The sequence below is a fragment of the Acanthisitta chloris genome, unplaced genomic scaffold, assembly GCF_000695815.1.
Source record: "Acanthisitta chloris isolate BGI_N310 unplaced genomic scaffold, ASM69581v1 scaffold5555, whole genome shotgun sequence".
Classification (NCBI taxonomy): Eukaryota; Metazoa; Chordata; class Aves; order Passeriformes; family Acanthisittidae; genus Acanthisitta; species Acanthisitta chloris.
Genome location: NW_008673038.1, coordinates 1 through 22,636, shown reverse-complemented (window position 1 = coordinate 22,636; position 22,636 = coordinate 1). Strand labels below are relative to the sequence as shown.

General features: G+C 40.5%; 1 protein-coding gene across 1 annotated transcript in view; it reads right to left on the bottom strand.

The window, feature by feature from the left end:
- TEX11 (testis expressed 11) overlaps positions 1-22,582 on the bottom strand; it is a gene marked incomplete at its 5' end in the record, with an annotated part of 30,055 nt that extends 7,473 nt beyond the window's left edge. The window contains 19 exons of the mRNA XM_009074742.1: positions 556-596; positions 1,028-1,081; positions 1,802-1,887; positions 2,635-2,759; positions 3,853-3,955; positions 4,715-4,852; positions 7,451-7,536; positions 8,244-8,395; positions 9,082-9,160; positions 9,995-10,076; positions 11,048-11,143; positions 11,881-11,938; positions 12,857-12,942; positions 16,159-16,239; positions 17,666-17,785; positions 17,868-17,948; positions 18,499-18,578; positions 19,771-19,857; positions 22,472-22,582. Coding sequence (XP_009072990.1) covers positions 556-596; positions 1,028-1,081; positions 1,802-1,887; positions 2,635-2,759; positions 3,853-3,955; positions 4,715-4,852; positions 7,451-7,536; positions 8,244-8,395; positions 9,082-9,160; positions 9,995-10,076; positions 11,048-11,143; positions 11,881-11,938; positions 12,857-12,942; positions 16,159-16,239; positions 17,666-17,785; positions 17,868-17,948; positions 18,499-18,578; positions 19,771-19,857; positions 22,472-22,582 — 1,746 coding nt within the window. The remainder of the gene's footprint in view (positions 1-555; positions 597-1,027; positions 1,082-1,801; positions 1,888-2,634; positions 2,760-3,852; positions 3,956-4,714; positions 4,853-7,450; positions 7,537-8,243; positions 8,396-9,081; positions 9,161-9,994; positions 10,077-11,047; positions 11,144-11,880; positions 11,939-12,856; positions 12,943-16,158; positions 16,240-17,665; positions 17,786-17,867; positions 17,949-18,498; positions 18,579-19,770; positions 19,858-22,471) is intronic.
- Between the last annotated feature and the right edge of the window lie 54 nt (positions 22,583-22,636).

The following is a 22,636-nucleotide window of genomic DNA, read 5'->3' as shown; positions in this document are numbered from 1 at the left end:
AGAATAAAACCACTTCCAAGTCTAACCACTGCACTACAAACCAAAGGGTTCCAAAACTCCCATGCAATTCCTGATGGAGACTTATTCTCACAACTTAAATCTAACATTCTCACCAGAATCACTTACAAAAAAACATCAAAAGGTGCCTCAAACAGCATTTTAGAGAAGAAGCCAAGTATTGCCTCTTCAAAGTTTGCTGACACACAAGTCTAATGCAGAGGAGTTTTATTAATTTCACAAGAAGTTGAGGGGTTTTAAATTTAATAACAGGTTTGAGGCCCTTCTGCTAGGAACCTTTAACTCATTTAATTCTACTCTTCATCCTCTTCTACTTGCAGGAATAGTTTTCAACAGCAAACACCTGTGGCACTGAGCACCAACTTCACAACACTGTTGAATCTCCAATTTTAGTTTTCATTTATTTCAGTGGGAACTTGGGAACCCAAAGTGAAACAAAGAGCCTAAACATTTGGTTGGTATGGATCTATTCGCATCATAAAATCTTCTTCCACAAATGGAGGAACTCCAGAGAATGTAAATAAAACAAAAGCATACCCAAGTTCAAGTAAGTCAGTATGGAGTTGATATCTTCATCTCTAGAATGGAGAGAAAATTGAGGTTTAGAAAATTGATTAACTTTCTTCCAACAGAACACATTATTAATGTTGGAACACATCTCCCCAGTTATGGATATATTCATTCTTCTCACTCAGAACTCAGGAAATACACCTCACTAGTGTCAAAGTCACAGAGATTGCTCAGCTCACATCCTCCACTAAAAATACCTGACAGCCTTGTGCATTCATCAAAGGGGAAGGCAAGGAGCAAATATTTGAAGGAAAGGTTACACAAGCAGAAAACATGTTCCTATGTGATGTCACTAGATCAGGCTGGGAAGTCACCTGGGTGGACTTTTTACCAGCATAACAACTAATCTCTGGATTACTCTGCAATATGCCCAGCAAGAAAACATTCCACCATTTGTACAGTATCCACCACCAGAAAATGGGCTTGCAAATGGACTCACCTCTTCTCTTCATCTTCTGCCCTGACTTTTGACAACATCAGACGAATCAGGCATCTAAACATGAGAAAAACAAGCAATGAAGAAACAAGATTCTTTTTTACAAAGACAATGTACTTTGTCCTAATTTTCCAGAAGAGATCCCACTTCCCTTCCTATGCTATCAGCCCCCTAATTTTCCAGAAGAGATCCCACTTCTTTTCCTATGCTATCAGCCTGTGGAACTCACAGAAGAATTAAAAGTGTCAAACTGAGAATAAGATTATACTATTTGTACAGTATAATATAGACGTTATACAACTATATATTATATATCTTTTTATATACATAAAATTGCCTTGTTTTGTATATCCCTTTGTGAAAACATGTAGTAGTAATTAAATAAATATACTTTTAAAAAAGCTTGAAGCAAATATGGAAATAAATACATCTGTCTCACAATATTTGTTTTCATAAACAACATAGAATACTTCAAGAAGACACAATCAGAGGGCACAATCTAACTGGTATTTTCACCAAAAATGTTGATGCAATCCCACTAGAGTCACTGCTGGTCATCTGTTCACACCAGAGTGTAATCAGAAAATTCAGTGCGACTAATACTGTTTGCCTGGGAGAGACTCACAACATCTGCAGATAATAGGAGCTGAGGCTTGAGGCACATCTGCAGCACCAAAAAGGCTGATAACTAATCTGTCATCTTCTCAGTTTTCCACCTTACAATATTTTTTTAAAAGAAAACAAAACTTTCTCCTCGTAAATATGTTGAATTCTCACTTTAAGGCTGCGAACAATTGTCGATAGTCTTGTAAATGTTCAGACAAATACTCCAAAGCTTTGATAGCCACAATTTGCTGGTCATTCTGAAAAGAAATTAAAATGTGTTTTGTATATACTGAACTACCTCAGTGACCACAAAAAGACCCAAACCAAAACAACAAAACAAACCAACCCCAAAGCAACAGCATATTCCAGAAGTCTGTGCAGCAGGAGAAAGAACAAAGGGCTCTGCACAGAATTGCCTCAGCATGCAGAGAAAACTATAAGGAGAGATCATACGAGTCCATGCACAAAGAGCCTAAGGCAAGAACAGGACTGGTACAGGTTGGTGAGGCTTTCGTGCCTTACAGGGCTGTGAACAAAGGCCTAATAGCCTCAAATGCAATCAGCCAGTTCAGACATCACTCAAGTCACCAACCAAGAGGCAAACACGAGGGACAAAGGACTGCTCAGTCTTTCATTGTTGACTTATGTGTATTTTGTACACAGGTTCCTCCTCTCATATCAAAGAGCAGATCCCAGAGGCAGAAGAAGACATACAATTTTTCTAAGGGGAATTTTACAGAAATATACCAGGTCATTTTCAGACACCAACATTTGTAACTCAGAATCCTTCCTTTTCCTGCAGAAATTTTAAAAGATGCAATTTCTTTCTATGTGAAATTAATCACTTTGCAGTACACAACACATTTGAGTGAGACCTTTGTCATGGAAGAGTAAAATACTTCAAAATCCACAAAATACCTAGAAATATGAAAAGCAGGGCAGGTTGAAGAGGTTACAGCTCTCCTACTTAGATCAATAAAGCAAAGACAACATATCTGCTCTACCTCTAAAGCAATTTGGGCAGCTAAACTCAAAAGGTTAGTGCCTGTACTTTCATCCACTCTTGGGTTGTCTTCATGTTGTGGTGGCTTCTCTGTTAGCTTCCCCATTTCAATAACTGCTTCCACAGCTGAAACACACACAGGGAAAAAATAACATTTTTTATAGAAGCAATTGGAAGGTGGAAAGTTCTCCTGTTTTAATGACTCATGAAAGGCTATAATTTTTTTTTATATGAAAAGACAAGACAAGAAAACCTGACCATACCAGCACCTCTCCACTAAAAAGCATTTCTTCCTAAAGAGGTGCCAAAAGGCTTTCCAAGCTACTGATCTAAGGAAACAAGGATGCCATACAAATGATACTCTACCTCTCATCCTTAATTTTGTTCTGCTAAGTAACTGTTTGTCACCAAAGACAGAAGACTTTCTCTAATACATTGTCTGGGCATTGTTCCAAGCTCCCACATCTTGGCTTATGCCAAAGGTGCCACTGCTTTTATGTTCACACTGTGCTGTGGTTCCCACTCTATATTATGTGAACAAATTATGCTGTCATTTAAAGATGTATAGAGAACAATTAATTGGCAGAGAACTCACTGGAAAAATAAGCTGTGCATGTTGCTCTGTATTCTAAGTAAGTACAGACTGTATTTCTCAGTTTTCATTACTTGAGCTAAGAGTCTCATTAAAATATGAAATGGCAGAACTCATTACAAAGAAGAAAGTGGCTACCGATAAGTCATTCTGTAAGTCATCTCAGTAATTCGTGTATTTGTGGTAACTTCAGGCTCTACTTGCCCAGAGGTATTAAGAGCAGCAATAATGGTTCCTTTCAGGTTCATTGAGCTCAGCTTCCCCTTTTTTATATTGTATATGCATACAAAAAAATATGAGAATCAGTAAGCATACAATGATTCTCACCCTGGGATGCTACTATAGCCTCTGCCCATGAGAAGATTAGAGACTTCCCAGCCAGAGGCTCCATCCAGACAATATCAGATACAGCAATGGATTCTACATCTTACATCTTGTGTGCAAAAAACATGCTACTCGGACAATTTAAATCTACAGCCTGACAGTTCAAATGGCTTCAGAGACCCTTCTCCTAGATACCCTCTACTGTGTCTTTCTCAAGATGAACAGTGCAAATCTGGTTAGTGTTTTCTAATCTACTGGGCACTTCTGCTCCTTGTAGTGGACACTTTAACTTTCAAGTTCTACCTTTATCAGTATTGTTCTCCATCACTGCAATCTTATAGACACTGAATTTAGTAAAGATGCTGTTTGGATCACACCTCTCTGCTTCTTTAACTGCCTCTTTAGCCTATTCACAGAAGAGATTAAAGGCAATCAGTACAACAGTATCTTGAAATTAATAGCATATAATTTGCAGTAAAAAAGAGCTAAAAAGATACACAAAATGGTAATGGTTACATTGTTGATATTTATATAATTATTCAAGATAGTTAGTTTGACAACATCTTCCCTTGAAAGAAAAGTGATAAGACCAGAAGATGCCACTGAAGGTTGACAAATTATTAGAAAGGCAAAAGCCAATTCCTCAAAATTAGAGCTACACATTCGGAAAGCAAGAGAAGCCCTGAGAATGCTGAGATATTAAACTCCCTCCTGTCACTTTGAACTGTGAGGTATAACACCCTCAAACCAGAAGGCTTAGACAGGTAAAGCAGGTGCACTTCTCTGCAGAGGTAAAGCTAACAAACTGCTGGGCAAAGTTCTAGTGAGAAATATCAAACATTCTTCCTGCCAGGCCTCATCTGTCTTGAAGAGAGGAGAACCTCCCACCTGAGAAGAACCCTGAAATACTGAGGCACAGTCACACAGCTTGTGCACTGTTTCCCTCCTTAGAAACACAGGTGACACAAGCGGGTCCATAGCAGCTACAATGATGAACAGCAGTTCTGTGGCTGGATGATGTGAGACAGGCAGAGGCAGTTCCCTCTCTCACAGCAGAAGAGGTACAGTAACAAAGGTTTAAATTTAGTCCCAATGACATAGCCATAAAAATGAAAACAATGCAAATAAACACATAAATGTGTGTATATATATGTATTCTATATACCTTATCAACTTGTTTCAGATGAAGATAACAAGAAGCCATGTTCCTCTGTAGCTTAGCCAAGTTCTGATCTATCTGTCCAGGTGTGTAGAAGCTCACAGAGTAATTGTACCATTGAAGGGCTTCAGAATAGCTTTTCTCCTAGAAAATATCAAACCAAAACAAATCCCACACAAACACACCCTTGTTTGGGGGGATTACACAGCTTATGTTTTCCCAATTTTTTTAAAAGGTGATGGGAAACAAAAGCTATAGATAGATTAGCATATCTAGTGCAGCCTTTCTCCCAGAAGAGTAATCACTGGTCCCACAATGCAAGTAATATTCACTAGGAAATTGATATTGTCCCTATTCCTACTCTTCCCTTATTCTTACAGCCATTATCAAAGACAGCACATTGCACTAGGTGGGTCATTCATCTGACCCAGAAGGGCATTCTTATGACTAAATACAAAACAGAAAGATCATCTCAAAAACAGTCGCTCTTTATGATCCAGAACAACTGAAATTAAGAGAAAAAGACTAAAATATGTATCCAATTTAGACTACACTACACTGAAGATGGTACTCCCAACTATAGTTCAGTTTGGGCAGAGAATTTATTTTAGAATGAGGAGGAAGGAAGCTCTGTCACAAGCAAAATTCCTTCTTAACTATACAGATGATAGGTACTAAAATGGCACATATGTTTTTCTTTATATGTTCAAGAAATAAGTGTGTGACAGAAAAACAACAGTAGAACATGAATTTGTCTCCTCACAATACTGAAAGAATAAAGAATTTGGTTTTGAATAACAGAACTTATAGATACTAACAGTACATATGTATATGAGCTGGGATGCAATGTAAGCATCCAAAACTACTTTATATAGGCTAAACCCCAAATCTATATATAAATAACACTTTGTGCTCCTTAAAGGAACAACTGACCTTGACACACTAGGAACGGTAAAATAAACAGTAAAGAATATATTCAGGTTCTTGTAGCTTGTCCAGGACAGAACCAGAATGATGGACTGCACAGGTCACTTGGGTGATCATATCTCAGAGAATCACAGAACATCCTGAGTTGGAAAGGACCCATAAGGATCATCAGACTCCAACTCCTGGCCCTGCTCAGGACACCCCAACAATCCCAGCTGTTCCAGTGCCCAGACACCCTCTGGGGGAAGAACCTTTCCCTAATAGCCAACCTAAACCTCCCCTGACACAGCTCCAGCCATTCCCTTGGGTCCCGTCACTGGTTACCAGAGAGGAGATCAGTGCTGCCCCTCCACTTCACCTCATGAGGAAGTTGTATAGAGTGATGAGGTCTCCCCTCAGTCTTCTCCTCTCCAGGCTGAACAAGCCAAGTGACCTCACCCTTTCCTCTAGGCCCTTCACTGCCCCCCTTTGGACACACTCTAATAGCTTTATATCCTTCTTTTATTGTGGCACCCAAAATTGCCCCCAGCACCAAGGGTGAGGCTGCACCAGTGCAGAGCAGAGAGGGACAGTCCCCTCCCTCACCCACCTGGTGATGCTGTGCCTGATGCACCCCAGGAAACACTTGGCATTTTTGGCTGCCAGGGCACACTGTGGGCTCATATTCAACTTGTCATCAACCAGGACCCCCAGGTCCCTTTCCACAGTGCTGCTCTCCAGCTTCTCATTCCCCAGCCTGTCCCCATCCAGGTGTTCTAACTACAGAATCCAGCACTTGCCTCTCTGTTAGATTTAATACAGCTGGTGAGTGCTCACTCCTCTAATTTGTCTAGATACTGTGAGAGACAGAACCCAAAGCCTCACTGAAATCCAAAAAGATTCCATCAGTTGGCTTCCCCTGATCAACTAGGTGGGTGCCCTTGTCATAAAAGGAAATTGTCCCCATCCAGGTGTTCTAACTACAGAATCCAGCACTTGCCTCTCTGTTAGATTTAATACAGCTGGTGAGTGCTCACTCCTCTAATTTGTCTAGATACTGTGAGAGACAGAACCCAAAGCCTCACTGAAATCCAAAAAGATTCCATCAGTTGGCTTCCCCTGATCAACTAGGTGGGTGCCCTTGTCATAAAAGGAAATTGTTTGACAAGCAGGACTTCCTCCTCATGAACCTGCACAACTGTGTTAAAGCCTCACTGAAATCCAAAAAGATTCCATCAGTTGGCTTCCCCTGATCAACTAGGTGGGTGCCCTTGTCATAAAAGGAAATTGTTTGACAAGCAGGACTTCCTCCTCATGAACCTGCAACCGACAACTGTGTTGTCCTTCAGGTGTTTTTCAATAACTCCCAGAATAACCTCCGTAATTTTACCAGGCACTGAAGTGACACTGACAGGACTGTACTTTCCAGGGTCATCCTTCTTGTCCTTCTTGAAAACTGGGACAACATTTGCCAGCTTGCAGGCAACTGGGAGCTCTCCAGATTCCCAAGACCATTCAAAAATCAATAAGACACCAGCCAGAGCTCTTTGAGTACTCTTGGATGAATCCCATCAGGCCCCACAGACACAGAGGGATCCAGCTGGAGCTGCAGTTCTGGCCATAACTGTTCCCATGCACAAACCTTGAGATGATGCTACCTGAAATTTGAGTTTGCAATGGAAAATAGCACTCAGCTGGACGAAAAACTACTGCCAGCTGGAACAGGGATCTTAGTAACAGCTTGCATTCTAACCAAAAATAGACATATCAAAGAGGTCAGAAAAAGATCTTAATTTTCACTGATAGAAAAAAGAACACTACTGTTTGGTCCCAAACCTCAAAATGTTTGGCAGCTCTGTCCCACAAGATGATGTGCAGCCGATTCAAGGCTTCAGGCAGCAGCTGTTTCCCAGTATAATGACCTGAAAAGATACTGCAAATCATCACTTTACAAGAACTTTACAAAGCACACTGAGAAGCATCTAAGAGCTGTCTGAGAAAGACTGTCCCATAGCCTGCAACAAGAAACACTGACACAGCACTAGTTTCAGCTGGGACCCAGTGCTTCACATCGTGTTTCTGAAAAACAAACAAACAAGCAAAACCAAAACCGCAAAAAAACAGTGGGTAAGAGAAAAATATATTCATGCTTGAACAATGTAAATGTGACTCTTGCTCCTAGCTAGATGCTGTGTGAAATAGGACCTGTTTTACAGCAGATCTGACAGTTTAAAAATGCCACAGGTGCGACAGACCTGAAAAAAATAAACTGTTATTCAGCTGCTCAAACAAGGATATGCAAATTGTTTAAATCCCAACAAATGGACAAAGCATTAACATTACACAGAACTTCTAATCCCACATGTAGCAGTCACACACAGGCTACACTAAGAAGGAGGAATTGCTCCAGCAAATTAATGAGCTTTATCATGACTGTCATTCACTAGAGAAGTTAAGAAGGAGGAATTGCTCCAGCAAATTTAATGAGAGTTGCCATGTAAAAGAAACACGAGGGAAAACAGACACAAAGAGAAAGAAAGAATAAGCAAAAAAAGTGAATATTAGAATTCAAGACCTTAGCCAACTACATGCAGCTTTCAGTAAACAGCAACAAAAGATGGATACAGACCTATAATAATTTCTTCAATCTTTTGCTTAGCAAGCAGCTCCCTCTTGTTCTGCAACAGGAACTCGATGTGGAGAAGGGTAATTTTTCCAAGGTCAGGTGAAGACTCAAATCGTTCAGGAACAGATTTCAGAAAACCAAGCCCAACTGATTCCCTATTCACACAGATGCATTTTTAAGAGGCTGTGCCAGAAAAGCTGTTAATTTTCCATTCTAGAGATTAACATATTCAGTCCATACAGCATGTTTCTCATTCAATCACACTGACAGAATGAATCAAGGTAGGAATTTACTACAGTTCATCTATTCAATGGCAACTTCCTAGCACATGTTTGTTCCACTGTTTTCACAAAGGAGTTTACTCCTCACATTTCCTTCAAGACAGAAGCATATGCATAGGTAATCATGATGGAGCATTCAACAGGGTGAAATTTCCTGCCTCAATTTATTTCGCAGTAACTTGTTCATCCTTGAACTGCTTTTCACAAGAATGATTCTAGGATGCCAAACTCTTTCATTCTGAGAGTTGGTTAGAAGAAAGTTTTCAGTCCAGGCTCATATATATATTTTATTCCATATATATATTAAAACTATATGTGGAATCTTAATCATTCTAAAGTAAAGCTACAGCATTGCAAATTGCCATGAACCTTATGTCACACCCTGTTCTGTTGCTGCCATAATCAGTATCACCTTGTGATCAAAACAGACAGGTTCCCTCTCCAAACTGTTTAGCTAACTCTGTGAGTTTTGCTTAAAATTAAGCATCGTTGTATAACACATGTTCTTTGCTGATAAACTCCAACCATTGTGTTGACCCCACTTAGTGATGCTTTCATACCTTCCATGCTCCAGCAGCAGTTTGGCAGTATTCAAACATAAGTCTAAAGACATCTCAAGGTGCAGGAATTCTGCAAGAGCTGCAGAACACAAAGCAGTTGAGATTATTTAATCACCTTAGGCACTTAACTGCTCGATTTACCATTTACCTCTTACAGTTTCTTTGAAAGACAGAAACAATATAATAGATCTAAAGCAAAAGGAAGAATAAAATACCTTTCTGCAAGAAATTCCTCATCTCATCCTACATTTCTCAGATCATTCATTGTGCACCAGATGCTTTCCAACCATGGTGACTACAAAGCCTCTCTTCCTTAAGATTTCATGAGTTATGAAAACAAATTTCTCTGATACATTAGCCTTTCTATATTGAAGTCCCCAAAAAATCTTTCTTCTAAAATCAGTTCTCTCCAAATGACAAGTATCTTCAAAAGACAAGAATGAGAAAGAGTTTATCTGCTCTAAATAAACTAAATAAACTCTTGTAATATGGATTTATAACAACACACTGATGTCTCTTGGCCAAAATCTGCAAAACCCCCCAGAGAGGAGAGCAGTTTCACAAGCCTTTCTTCCATGCTGATTGTGCAAGAGTCAATGCACCTTACCCTGTCTGAGTAACCTTAGGCATAGGTCTAAAAGAAACATAGTTTTACATGGCTGCATTTACACTGTCTTCAATCTAACAGACTTCAGAGTCTTCCTATTTCACTATTTGTAGCAAGTCTATTTAAATTAGGATCTGTACAACTCATCTGTGAACACTACTATGCTTACAATCCAAAACCAGAATGACATTCAGGAGATTCCACCAAAACACATGAGAAAAGATTGGTTTTCTCTGTACAACAGGCAATCTTCTTGGATATGGAGCAGCATGACCTTACTGTGAAACCTAGGCAGAGCTGTGATACCTGAGTTGATATCTTCATCTGATGCTCCACTTGTGAGAAGGATTTTAACTTTCAAAAAAAGCCCTGCTGGATGCAAATTCTCCTGCACAATGGAAAAGAATACATTACTTGGACACCTGCATGTAGAACACAGACCCTGTTAGAGTCCAACACAGACAAATGCTGAGAAATCACATACACTCCCCTGTAATCTTCAGTTCCATTTTAATGGCTGAAGCAGTAGGTAGGAAACTTATGGAATATTTTCTTCCTTTTTCAGGTTCCAGAAGAGATACAGTTATTTAGCAATCATGTTAGCAAAGTGCAATAGCTAAATGAACTGTGAAGTAAGGCTGATGTAGCACAGCTGCACAGCTTTCAGAACAGAGCTCTGTTTGGTGCTCACTCAAATATCTGAACAGATGAGGACTCAAAATGTAGTATGGACATATCCACTATCATCCAAAGCAAAACAAGGTCTGGTGCATAGAAAACCTCCTGTGGTCCACACTGCAGTTACTCTGTTTGTCCAGTTTTCATGAATACCTCTGTTGGGAGGAGAATCATGGGTGACAACATGACCTTACAGCTGGGGCTAACCCCTGATAAGCCTGTGTGAAGAGCAGCAGGTGATCCTCTGGCATGGGCCCAGTTTAAAGGTGCCTTCATGTACTTCTGCTTGGGTATTCCTTCACGGATCTCCTGGCTAATGAGGTAACAGAAATAAACCTACTCTCTGTGTTTAGCTGTGGGTTTGTGGCTGTCCTAGCCACATGCCTGTGTCAGCTCACCCAGCATGTCAGAGACACGTCAGTCACATAGTTATCAAGGGACCTCACTCTTAAGAGACAGGAGGCAGTAATACAGCTCTACATCTACATGCAAAGAAGTATTTCTCTACCAAAAAAAAATCTGGGAACATTAAAACATGATTAGGAGTATGAGAAGCAAAGGGAAGAAAACACACCTCCATCTGTTGTCAAGGATAACACACCAGTGATTAACATATTATGATGTCAGTAAAGGCTTGAGTTTTGTCTGTCGCAAACCATAAACAGAGGAAGACATTAGTACCTGATTTGCCAAGTTTACAGCTTTCAATGCCTTGTCAAAGTACAGACTACAATCCCAGGCCATATAGGTTGTCGCTAACAGACGCAGCACTTTAGCCTGGAAAGGCAAAAATAACCACATATGGACAAATATATGAACAGGAAAGGCTTAAATTCTAAGGTCACGGAAAATAAAAGCTCTCTGAATCTAAAGAATGTCTGCCAATGTCAGACATACAAAGGGATTGCTCAGTTCTGAAATACATCCAGTGTTAAAGCACTGCAGCTCATACAGGACATGAATCAACCAGAGTTCAGAGGAGAACAGAGGGTAACAAGAAAAGTCAGAGGTCTGGAAAAGGCAGAATGAGAGAAGAAATTGAAAGAACAGGAGGTACACAGTTCACTGAGTGAAAAAAACAGAAACCCAAGACACATGATAATGGCCTTCAAATGTATAAATTATTTATATGAAGAGGAAGAGATTAAAATCTCCATATCCACCGTGGGGAGTAAAAGAATTAATGAGACAGACACACATCTATCAGAAATGACACAGCTGTAACTCATGATGTCTTGAAAGAGATGGGGAAGGGAAGGGAATGTCTTTCAGGGCCTAACTCAGCTATGATCTGATTTTGTGAAATAGTAGATTCAGATGTGATTTAAGGGCACACATCAGTGACTGAACTCTTGGACTGACACTCATAGCAACTGCCAAACTTCATAGCAGACTTCTAAAAAGGAGGCCAAGAAATCACTGGTCAGGGTTGGCACAGGAGAGGCAGATTACACAGTGGGAGTCAGGTTAACAAAATCCTCCTACTTGCAAAAAGCAATTTCTCTACTTCTTACCTGCATTTCTTTGCCAACAGAGTATTTCATGTCCATCTTTCCTATGTCATAACTCTGGCTATCAATGATCAGAGAAAGACAGAATTAAATGAGGTGCCAGAGACAAACTCAGTCTTCGGATATGTGCAACCTTCCTGTCCTTCCCCACTTCTTAACCAGTTAGAAATCATATAAATCACACAAATTGATCTCAAGTACTCACTTGGACTCAAGAACAGAAAATTTTGGTTTCTTTCTACCCTTACATTAAAAATTGTACTCAGTCACTTTCTTCAACCTGCTGTAAAATCTTCTATCCAAACATACTAGTAGGCTTTATCAGTTTTAACCACAGATTTGGAAGGAGTCAAATATTCTCATTCTCACCAAACATATAATATACTCACACAAAAAATCTATACAAGATTGGTCTGAAGATCACAGCAAATCAACAGCAGAGGCAGAACCTGGGAGTATTAATTCCCCATTCTGAAAGTTAAATGGCAGCCCAAAGGACCACCCAGGAGAAAACACGGTGGTAATTCCACAAAATTCGACTGCAAATGCTGTGAATGAAGAACAGTTAGAAAGAACAACACTTAACTGGGCATTTGTTTCCTAATCTCTTCTCAGACCAGAGAAATCCTAACCCACTAGATGGAGCCACATCTCTTTCTCCAGATAACTACCTGCACTCTGCAAAGCTTTATTTCCTCCTCGAATTTTGTCACCAGGACTCAAGATTTAATTTTCCACAACAAAATATAAAATAACCTCCAAAGCATCAGCTATAATTGATTCTAATAATTTCTACAAAACGCCTTTGATAACATATTTGACCATAACTACTTTGAATTTGTATCTGCTCAGCTAATTTGGTCCAGCTAAAATCTTGTATTCTCACGATTTTAATTAGGTTCCTACTTTCCCTTGCTCCCCCCTCATCTTCACACATATTTTAACATCTCAAAAACAGTTTATTTTGTTTGTACAGTACCTGAGCCAGAAGGAGCTCTGTTCATACTTCTTCCCTTCATAGGTTTCCACTCCAAAATTGTAACAGAGGATTGAGAGGTAACAGGTCTGCAATAAAAAACTTCTGCTTCTATAATGTTCTTGTAAAACACCATTAGATCTCTGCCGTTTCAGTCTCAGGTTCTTTAAAATGCATTTTACTTTAAAGACACATCCACTATTATCACCTCTGGCCTTTTACAAGGGAATATTGAACATGACTAAAATGGAACCATAATTGTGTGGGAAAGTGAAGCACCATTAACCAGTCCAGGACACACAAATTAGCAGCATTCTTGAAACACAAAAGGAACACACAGTTCCTCGATAAATCACACTGAAAGCACTACAACTATGTGAAGTAAACAATAAACATTAAAACCTGAGAGGAAAAATTGGAGTATTATACCCTATTTTTTTAGAATTATCTAATTAGAATTAAATTGGAGTATTATACCCTATTTTTTTAAAATTATAAAAATGCTTGACATTATTAAGTGAGGAGGACTCTGCCTCTCCCATGGTAGGCTGCTTCCCAGTAGGTCCCTTTGGGGTTAAAAAAATTATCATCTGCATTATATGTTTTAGGATAAAACTGGTTTTGAATGCTTGGTAATTCAAAGCACTGCTGCTTTCTGCTTTATCAGTCAGCCCTGACAACATCTGCTCATAACAACTCGTCTTTCCTTTGAAATGATTTGCAGCTGTCATATGTCATCCAAAGAAGAGACACAGAAGTCATTTATATGCTAACAGGCTGCCAATATTTACATCCATTTTGCCTCTGCAGTAACTTATTTTTCCAAGTATAAATGATGTATCTTGCAAGGGACCACAGATTTCAAACCCTCAGCCAAGAATGAGAAAGGTGGCACAAATCTTGCTACAAATTGATTGCTTATTTCAACGCAATCCAGAGGTAAAAGCACAGACTCAGTATGCACAAACACAAAAGAGATCACTCTCAGATGTGACCCCCTTATTTTTCATAAGTTCATTTGTGAATGTTTTCTCTCGGAATGTTTACTGTACTGAGAATGAGAAGGTTTATGCAAAGTGTTTAGCATAACACAGTGGCACACACTAGTCATTCACTGGCATGCTTGGAAAAGCAGCATTTCAAAGGATAATTAGAATGCTGTACTTCAGTGAATGACTGTGTTACAGGCATAGTACCATAGTATGTTAAGGGGTTGGAATGGACCTTAGAGATCATCTAGTCCCAACCCCCTGCCCTGGGCAGGGACACCTCCCACCAGAACAGGTTGCTCAAGGCTTTATCCAACCTGGCTCTGAACCCTGCCAGGACTGGGGCAGCCACAGCCTCCCTGGGCAACCTGTGCCAGTGTCTCACCACCCTCACAGGAAAAACCTTCTTTATATCTAAACTAAATTTCCCCTCTTTCAATTTATACCCATTGCCCCTTGTCCTGTCACAGCAGTTCCTAAAAGAGTCCCTCTCCAGCTTCCCTATAGCCCCTTCAGATCCTGGCAGGTTGCTCTGAGATCCCCACTTAACCTTCTCTTCTCCAGGCTGAACTGTCCTAACTTTCTTATCCTGTCTTCATAGGGAAGATGCTCCAGTCCTCTTATCAGCTTCGTGGCATCCTCTGGACTTGCTCTAAGAGTTCCATGTCCTTCTTATCTTGGGGACACCAGAACTGTGTGCAGTACTCCAGGTGGGTCTCACAGGAGCAGAGAGAGGGAGAGAAACACCTCCCTCACCTGCTGCCCACACTCCTTTGGATGCAGCCTAGGACATGGTTGATTTCTGGGCTGTTAGTGCACATTGCAGCTCATGGTGAGCTTTTCATCAACCATCACCCCCAACCCCTTGAGGATCACTTCCTAGCATCAAGCCTAACACTAAACTGATCCATGATCCTGGTACCTCTATGAGCAACAAGTGTTTGGAACAATTCTGGAATTTCACCCTGCGAGGCAAGAGTTCCCAGTGAATAGTTCACAGACTACCAATGATCCACAAGCTGCAAATCCTCACCAGCTGATCTGTGGTATCATACATCACACGGTAAAGCAATAATCTCCTTGTGATACTCTACAGGTGCTCTCTGGTGCAAAAGCAGCCTGGAAGAGTTAAGGACTGACCCAGCAGCCCAGAAGTTACAAAGTCACTCAGCAGTCACTAGGTCTTTCCTTGTATAAATACCACTCTTCAAAACAGAAGTAAATTGTCTCTCTCAAGATCAAAAACCTTTTCCTTGTCTGCAACACTGCTGCAGGTTTGTGAAGAGCTTTTCTCATGAGAGGTTTAATGCTATTTAATGGAGGAGTTCAACTGGAAAGAATGAAACTCATTTAAAATTAAATGAGGCACAGGAATGCAAAGATCCCAATGAGCATTTTCAACAATTCACAGTGAGAAGCTCTACTCTTATGACTTCAAATCAAAGCTAGACCCCTGCAACTGACTTAGTCACTCAGATGCACTTGAACAAGGCCTTCAGTCACAAAAGCCAATTTAAAATCAGCTGGAGTTTAATTGGTCAAAACCCCAAATAAACTCCAACAATATTTCCCACATTCCCCTTTCAGAATTCACATCTGCCCCTGTGAATTTTATTACCTGTACTACAGAGACAGGAACAAAATGTTTCCTAAATATTGGGAAAGTATGTAAGCAAATGAAAATAAATGTGGGAAAGTTTATTCTGATACAAATGTATTAGACTTTCATCTTTGTGAGCAAAGAAATAGTCTGCATAGGATAGAGTTTGTTTTCTCTGTGACACAAGAACTAAAAAAACACAGTTTAGTGCAACTAAAACCTCCATTCACAGCTCCACAGTCTCATGAAGCTTAGTACTGAGGGTAGTGACACACTTGCATATCAAAAACTTAGTAACTCATCTCTTCCCTTGTCCCACCTCTCCCCAGACAAGAGTTCACATGGGTACAAGTGAAGATGCAATATACAAGACCAATATGTAATATGCAGCTGGTTCTGTAGCAGAGTAAGTGGCATATTCAATTTAGAAATCTTTTTGCCTTGCTGATTTATCTTCTCATTGTTTAAGACGAGTTTTTAATCTAATACAGATTATAAACTACAGAAAGCAAAAAAAAATAACTTTGAAAAAAAACAGCTGTTTTCAGGCAAAGGTTTTTGACAATAGATCTCAGAGACAACCAACCACAGGAGAGATACTCAGTTCAGAGTACTCTTCAAAATTTTATATGGCTTGTGTCATTCTTTAACACAGAGGGAGGTCCAAAGGAGGTTTTCAAAGTTTGGAATGATAAAGAAGGAATGATTTCACTTACTTCTTTTGGCAAGTTCACCAACATATCTTTGCAGCGCTGCACATGCATCACAGCTCTTTGAAAATCCCCTTGAGCAACTGCCTAAGGAAGCAGCAGAGTAAAGCCAAGAAACTATTGGTGTGCAACTGGTCTTTAAAATGCATTAGAAGATTGATTCTTTGAAACAGGTCTTGGGTTTTTCACATGCAGTAAACTGAGGTTTGGGATTAGATCTCTGTCCTTACAGTGCTTTAAGAATTCTGCATATCTCTACATATTGCCAGATCATAAAGACATCTGGCAATATATATTATATACATATGTCATTATATATATAATGATCTTGTCCCATGCCACAAGCACAAAAGTGCAGCAAATCTTACACCACCTCTCCTCCTGTCTCCATGACCAAATTCAAAATTTTGGCCACTGCTTTGGCCTGTTTAGGGGAGCTCCTGAGAATTTTGGGAGACAGCATTCCCCTTCTAGATACTGAGGTCAGCAGTGTGATCAACAAATGCAGGAAACCACATTTTCTTGTATTCACACTCCCATGTCTGCAGTACTCTATAGCACTGATAAAGTACTCAGACAAAGTACACAGTCAGGCACAACAATGCCTCACAGAACTTAGAATTTCTAAATTACATACTGCAAATAACTGTAATTTGTCTTGTTTATCCCCTAGAAAACCTTTAGCTCTTTTCCAGACCTCTCTCATACTACACCAGGTTTCCCTTTTAATAATTATCACCATGATTCCTACCTCATTGTATGATGCCAGAGGGTCAGACTTTAAAGCAAGTCTCACATGCCCTGGAACTCTCTATTTTGAGATCTTGTAATTTTATACTGATTCTCCCACTGTTTAAAGCTTTCACATGTGGAAAGCAGCATGTATGAGGTTATGGAAGAGAGAGTACTCATGTACAGCATGATCTCTGTCTGATAGCACATAGCATTAACAGCTGTGATGGTGTTCATGAGTTTGCAGAGTTGTAAGTTACAGAAGACTTAGCACAAGTGTATCTGCTTGTTAGATACAAACCTTGGAATATCATCAGCCTAATTACAAATACAGGCACAGTATGGTGAGTGTTTTAAGTGACTACACAGCAAAAGTGTACATGTGACAGAAATGCAGCCTGGGGGACACAGGCCCTACACCAGCCTTGCTCCTCTTCTTCAGTCAAGCACAGGACACTGTTGGAACTGACACATTTATGATTCACACAGGCAGCTGCAGATTTTATAACCAGCCATGCTAGCCAAATCACAGAGCAACAAATCTGAACTAGAAGATATAAACACCACAGCAAAAATGACTGCGATAAATCAGGCAAATTAAAAACCATTAGATGATTGCAACACTGAATGCAAACATGAGATCTGTTATCTTACATCTAAGCAAAGGAAATGTATCCCTCAGCAAGTCTTCCGTGCCAAGCACTCAGGTATCTAACAACTGGGTCAGAGTTTCCCTCCATACTTCTAGTGACTTAGAAGGAAAACTGGGAAGAACACATACTGATTCAGCTTGATAAGAGAGTACTTTGAAAAGGTTCTTCTCCACATCAGCTCTGTGCACATGAATATCTGCTTCACCATCACTCCCCTTGCGTAACTTTGCATACAGCTTCTCTATGCTCTGGAAAACAAAGGGTTGGCGTCACCCATGGAACGGACAAATAGGTGTGTATGGAAGAAACTAACACTGGAAAAGAACTCACAGTCATGGCAGTCTCTAGAAATCCATCAGCAAGGTCAGCTTTTCCAATATTTAGCCAGCCTTTCCCAGTTTTCATAGACATCTGAGGAGAAAATAAGTCTTTTGTGAAAATACAGTCACTTCAATAGAAGCAAAGCTCTCATCTGGTTGATGCACATATCTAACACAGGACAAGGATATTTCAGCTCTGCAACTCCTGACCAGCAACTCTCACTTCTGAATGAAGTCCTGAACATTTAGATGTACCAAAAGACTTACAGTGCCCTACTAGACAATAAGATATTAAAGTAAATGAATGTGTTGCTCATAACAAATTTTACCCCATGACAAAGATGTGATGCTAACCATACAGTCCAGTCATTCGTAACTCCACTGGGTCAGCAAGGTATCCCTGTAAAATACAGGTCCCACTTCAGCATGTACTTTGTTTTCTTAAAAGGGAAAAAATGGGATCATACAACCTTAACTTTCATTAAGAGATGAGAGAGTCAGCAAGACTCCTACCAAAACACCAACTATCCTCCTAGAACTATAGGCATATTTCCCTCCCTTTCCAAAGCAACTGTAACAGGATTTGAAGGCTTCCCTGGGGGATCAACTGTACTTCACTGCTCACCCACAATTAGTCTTACCAAAATCTGTCTTCGAATAGTTTCCTCTGAAGGATCATTGCCTTCACAAAGGCATATCAGTCTGCAAGCAACAAACCTCACTGCAAGAAAACAGTACAGGCATTCAGAAGTTTCCTTTTCTCTTTTTTCTTTATTGTTTTTACAGAAAGTCAGGCCCTGCCATATCTGAAAAGCCATCTTAAATTACAAAAGAGAAAAATTGGAAAGCTTCAGGAGTCAAAGCAATCTGAATTTTAGCCAAGATGCTTCAAATTGCTTTTCAGGCAGTAAGAAAAAAAAATGCATTAAAATACCTATTAAACAATTTAGAGAGTATTCAAAGACTTAATTACATTGCAGATGCTTACAGTAACATGGCTTGAGAGCCTCAAAATAGCCTAGAGCAAAATAAGGAAATGAAGTTTAATAATCTTTACATTTTCAAAGTAAAAAGCAAAAATATTTTCAGGCCTTTCTTATACATCAAGAATAGAAAAGACACCATTTAATGAATTTCAAATTGCCTCTCCCTGGCCCTTCAGCTGTGATACAAGATCTGAGAACATTATGCTCTATTTTGTGTAAACTTACCCTTTTCCCTTTACCTGATACAATTTATATGATGCAGATTATACACAATTTTGACTGTAATCCCTCAAGACAAAAATGCAGGTCTGTATTGCATGGAACCACAGAAAGCATTAATCCCTCAAGACAAAAATGCAGGTCTATATGGCATGGAACCACAGAAAGCACATGTTGAGGGAAAAGCCCAAAAGCTCACTCCTGCTTTCTGCTCCTGGCTCCAAGAGAACACACCAGCTGTGTACCTGGCCAAAGCAGGTCAGCAAAAAGAGGATTTAGTTTCTCTGTATGCAAACCCTGATGGGATGTTACATTAAAGAAACCATCTCACTTGTGAGATAAGAGACTAACAGTCTCAAATTTACATCTATGCTAGTTCCATACATTTTTAGATTAGAACCACAGCATCAGAAGGCAAATTACAGCTTCCATTGGGCACATCATCTCTTTACTGATGCTCTGGCACAGAAAGGGATGTGATAAGAATACCCACACTGATTCTGTGCCACAAGGAATAACTGTTACACCAGGATGCTCCTCCCTGAACTGCTGATACAAGCCCAGCTGTACATATTCCTCTTTCTACATCCTATTTGCAAAGGCCGAAACAAATCTACAGCACTACATGTGTGCCTGTCAGCAGAGTTTTTCATTCCCATACTACAGCAGCACACAGAAGACATTTAGGAAGGTGTGGAACATACATACGTTTAGCTCTTTGCTCATCACTGACAACAGCTCCTGTGTGTTTGGTCACAGTCCAGTTCCACAGGCTGACTGCACACTCCTCAACCTGAAGAGGAGAATTCCATTAGATTTAATTTTGTCCTGGAAAAGGAACCACCTTTCATGTGTATCATAGTAATGACCTGCCTGCATGTTTGTGCAACTCCCTTCAACATTGGAGTCAAAGGTGTGAGTTTTCCATAAACTGTCACATGATCCCACAGGGATCTTGGATAGTGACCTGAAACAGGCATGCTGAATGAACACAGGGCATTCTTTTCTAGAAGCACACACAGCTGGAAGGAAGCACATACTCTTGTCACAAGCACATTTCCTAAATCTAGTCTCATAAAAGATCTAATATACAAGATCTACTCTTGTAAAAGACTATTTCACATCTTCCAAGCACTTCTAAGATGCAGCAAGGTAAGAAAGAACATTACTGTGTAAATCCAAGACCTGAAACTAAAAAGTACTAATTATATGGCAAACAACAAATATATGTCACCTCATCCATCAGTGCCTTCAGCTCTAATTCAAAGTGATACGTAAGAGGGAATTCTGTATGTGAAGTGCTGGACTTCAGAAGTATTCAAATATGTTCATAAACAACTTCCATGATTCTGTCATATTACTGAAATGTCCTAACCTATGTGAGGAGTATCAAGTCCTTTTCCAGATTTAGCAAATCGTGACCTCACTTACCCCATCCATCTGGGATGAAATTTTTTCAAAAACACCCATAGAGAGAAACCAAACCCTGTGCAGTAGCACATCAGCACATCCAAACCACAACTGAATCACTGGCAGCTTTCAGGATACATTATGTACATTTTAAAAACATGTTGGAAAATCTGAAGGGATTGGAAAAGAACTGTAAGACTCTTACCAGGTTTGAGAATGTATCTATAGTAAGGCTTCACTTCTTTTGCATACCAAAAAGAAATCTAAGAAATTAATTATTTTAAATACCTAAAATGGGAAAGTTTTGATAATAGCAAACAAAGAACAAAGGCTGACTGTGTACTCTTGTTAAAGACAGTGCAGTACTACACAAAGGCAATAAGCTGCTTTAGCAACACACCTTGAAGAGCTACACTTTCCACCACTTTAAATTCTAGTTTCCATGGTAGATCTTGCCTACAAATAAACTCTTGACTAACTAGGAGACAGTTTATAGCCTCTTCTGTTGAAGAAAACACATTACAAACTAATGATTCCTCCTCTCTTCAAAAGTAATTCAGCCCCACTGATTCAGGAAGGACTGGAGGGCACCAGTTTCATGCTCTGGTATTTCTTCACAGACTGCACTGAGCATACTTTCTGCTGTGACATTTGCTAACCTGTCTTGTTCCTGTCACAAAATCAGTCTTCCTTAGATGATAATCACTACAAATTAAATCACTCTTGAAAATAGAAGTTTAGAGAAAGAAAGTTGGGCAAGATCTTAGCTGGTCTTGTTTTTAATCCAGATTCATGTAGTAGTCACCAGCCTTCTTTTTGGAAAAGGACCTTTAAAGTACATGTTTACTACTTTGTTAGTACTCCTCTAGGAGAAACATACAGAAGGAAAAAAACCAACTAAAATTAAAAACATTATAACCACCTGTTTCACTTTTAGAAAGACTGAAAATTAGTACTTCACTCTAATAATCTGTACTAAGTTCGCCAGGCAGTTAAAATGACATGCTTGCTTGTCCCCTTCTTTCCCAAGTATCTGCTGTCACTATCTGAATCCACATCCAGCATGAGCAGGACTTCTCCTCTGACCCAGAACCAAGCTCTGAATGCACCAGGGCTCTCTATTTGCATTTTTACTTCGAATTACAATTAGATAAAACTAAAAATTAAAACAATAAAAACCTTAGCATCACCAGTAACCAATAACTTTTCCCATTATTATCACAGAATTGGTTGGGTTGGAAGTGACCTTAAGGACCACCTCTTTCCACCCCCTGCCATGGGCAGGGACCCCATCCACTAGACCAGGGCGCTCCAAATCCTGCCCATCCTGGCCTGGAACATTTCCAGGGATGGAGCAACCACAGATTCTCTGGGCAACCTGTGCCAGTGTCTCACCACCCTCACAGGGAAGAATTATCTTCCTAATCTTTAATCTACCTCTGCCCTCTGGCAGTGGGAAGCCATTCCCCCTTGTCCTGTCCCTCCAGGCTCTCCAGCTCTCTTGGAGCCCTTCAGGCACTGGAAGGGGCTCCAAGGTCTCCCTGGAGCCTTCTCTCCTCCCGGCTGGACACCCTCAGCTCTCAGCCTGTCCCAGGGCAGAGCTGCTCCAGCCTCTGACCACTTTTGTCTCCTCTGGGCCCATTCCAGCAGATCCGTGTCCTTACATTGGTGGCCCCAGAGCTGGATGCAGTATCCAGGCGGGACCTCACAAGAGTAGAGCTGGTGATTCACACTTCAGGGTCGACATTCAGCATCGACTACTTAAACATAACACTTTCCACTTTATTTTGGACATTCGCGCTACGGCAGTGAACGAAACAAACCCAAACTGTTTTGTTTACGTTTCAGTAGCGCTGCAGTCACACATTTAGCCAAGGCTAAGCAGGAGCAGGAGGTGTTTGCAGAGCTGCAGCACCAACCTGGCCGAAAGCTGCTGCAGGCTCTGAGGCACACGGACCCCTCGGGTCCTCAGGAGAGCCAGGAGGCCGCGGCTGAGGCTCAGCCGCGCTCGCGTCCTCCTCAGAGATCCTCCCCGCCGCCTGGAACAGCTCCTCCGTGAGGGCCACGATGCGGGGCTGCGCCTCTTCCCTCAGCAGCTCCCGCACCAGCCCTGTAAGACAGGGCGAGAGCGGTGCGTGAGGCACAGCCCAACAACGACAACAAC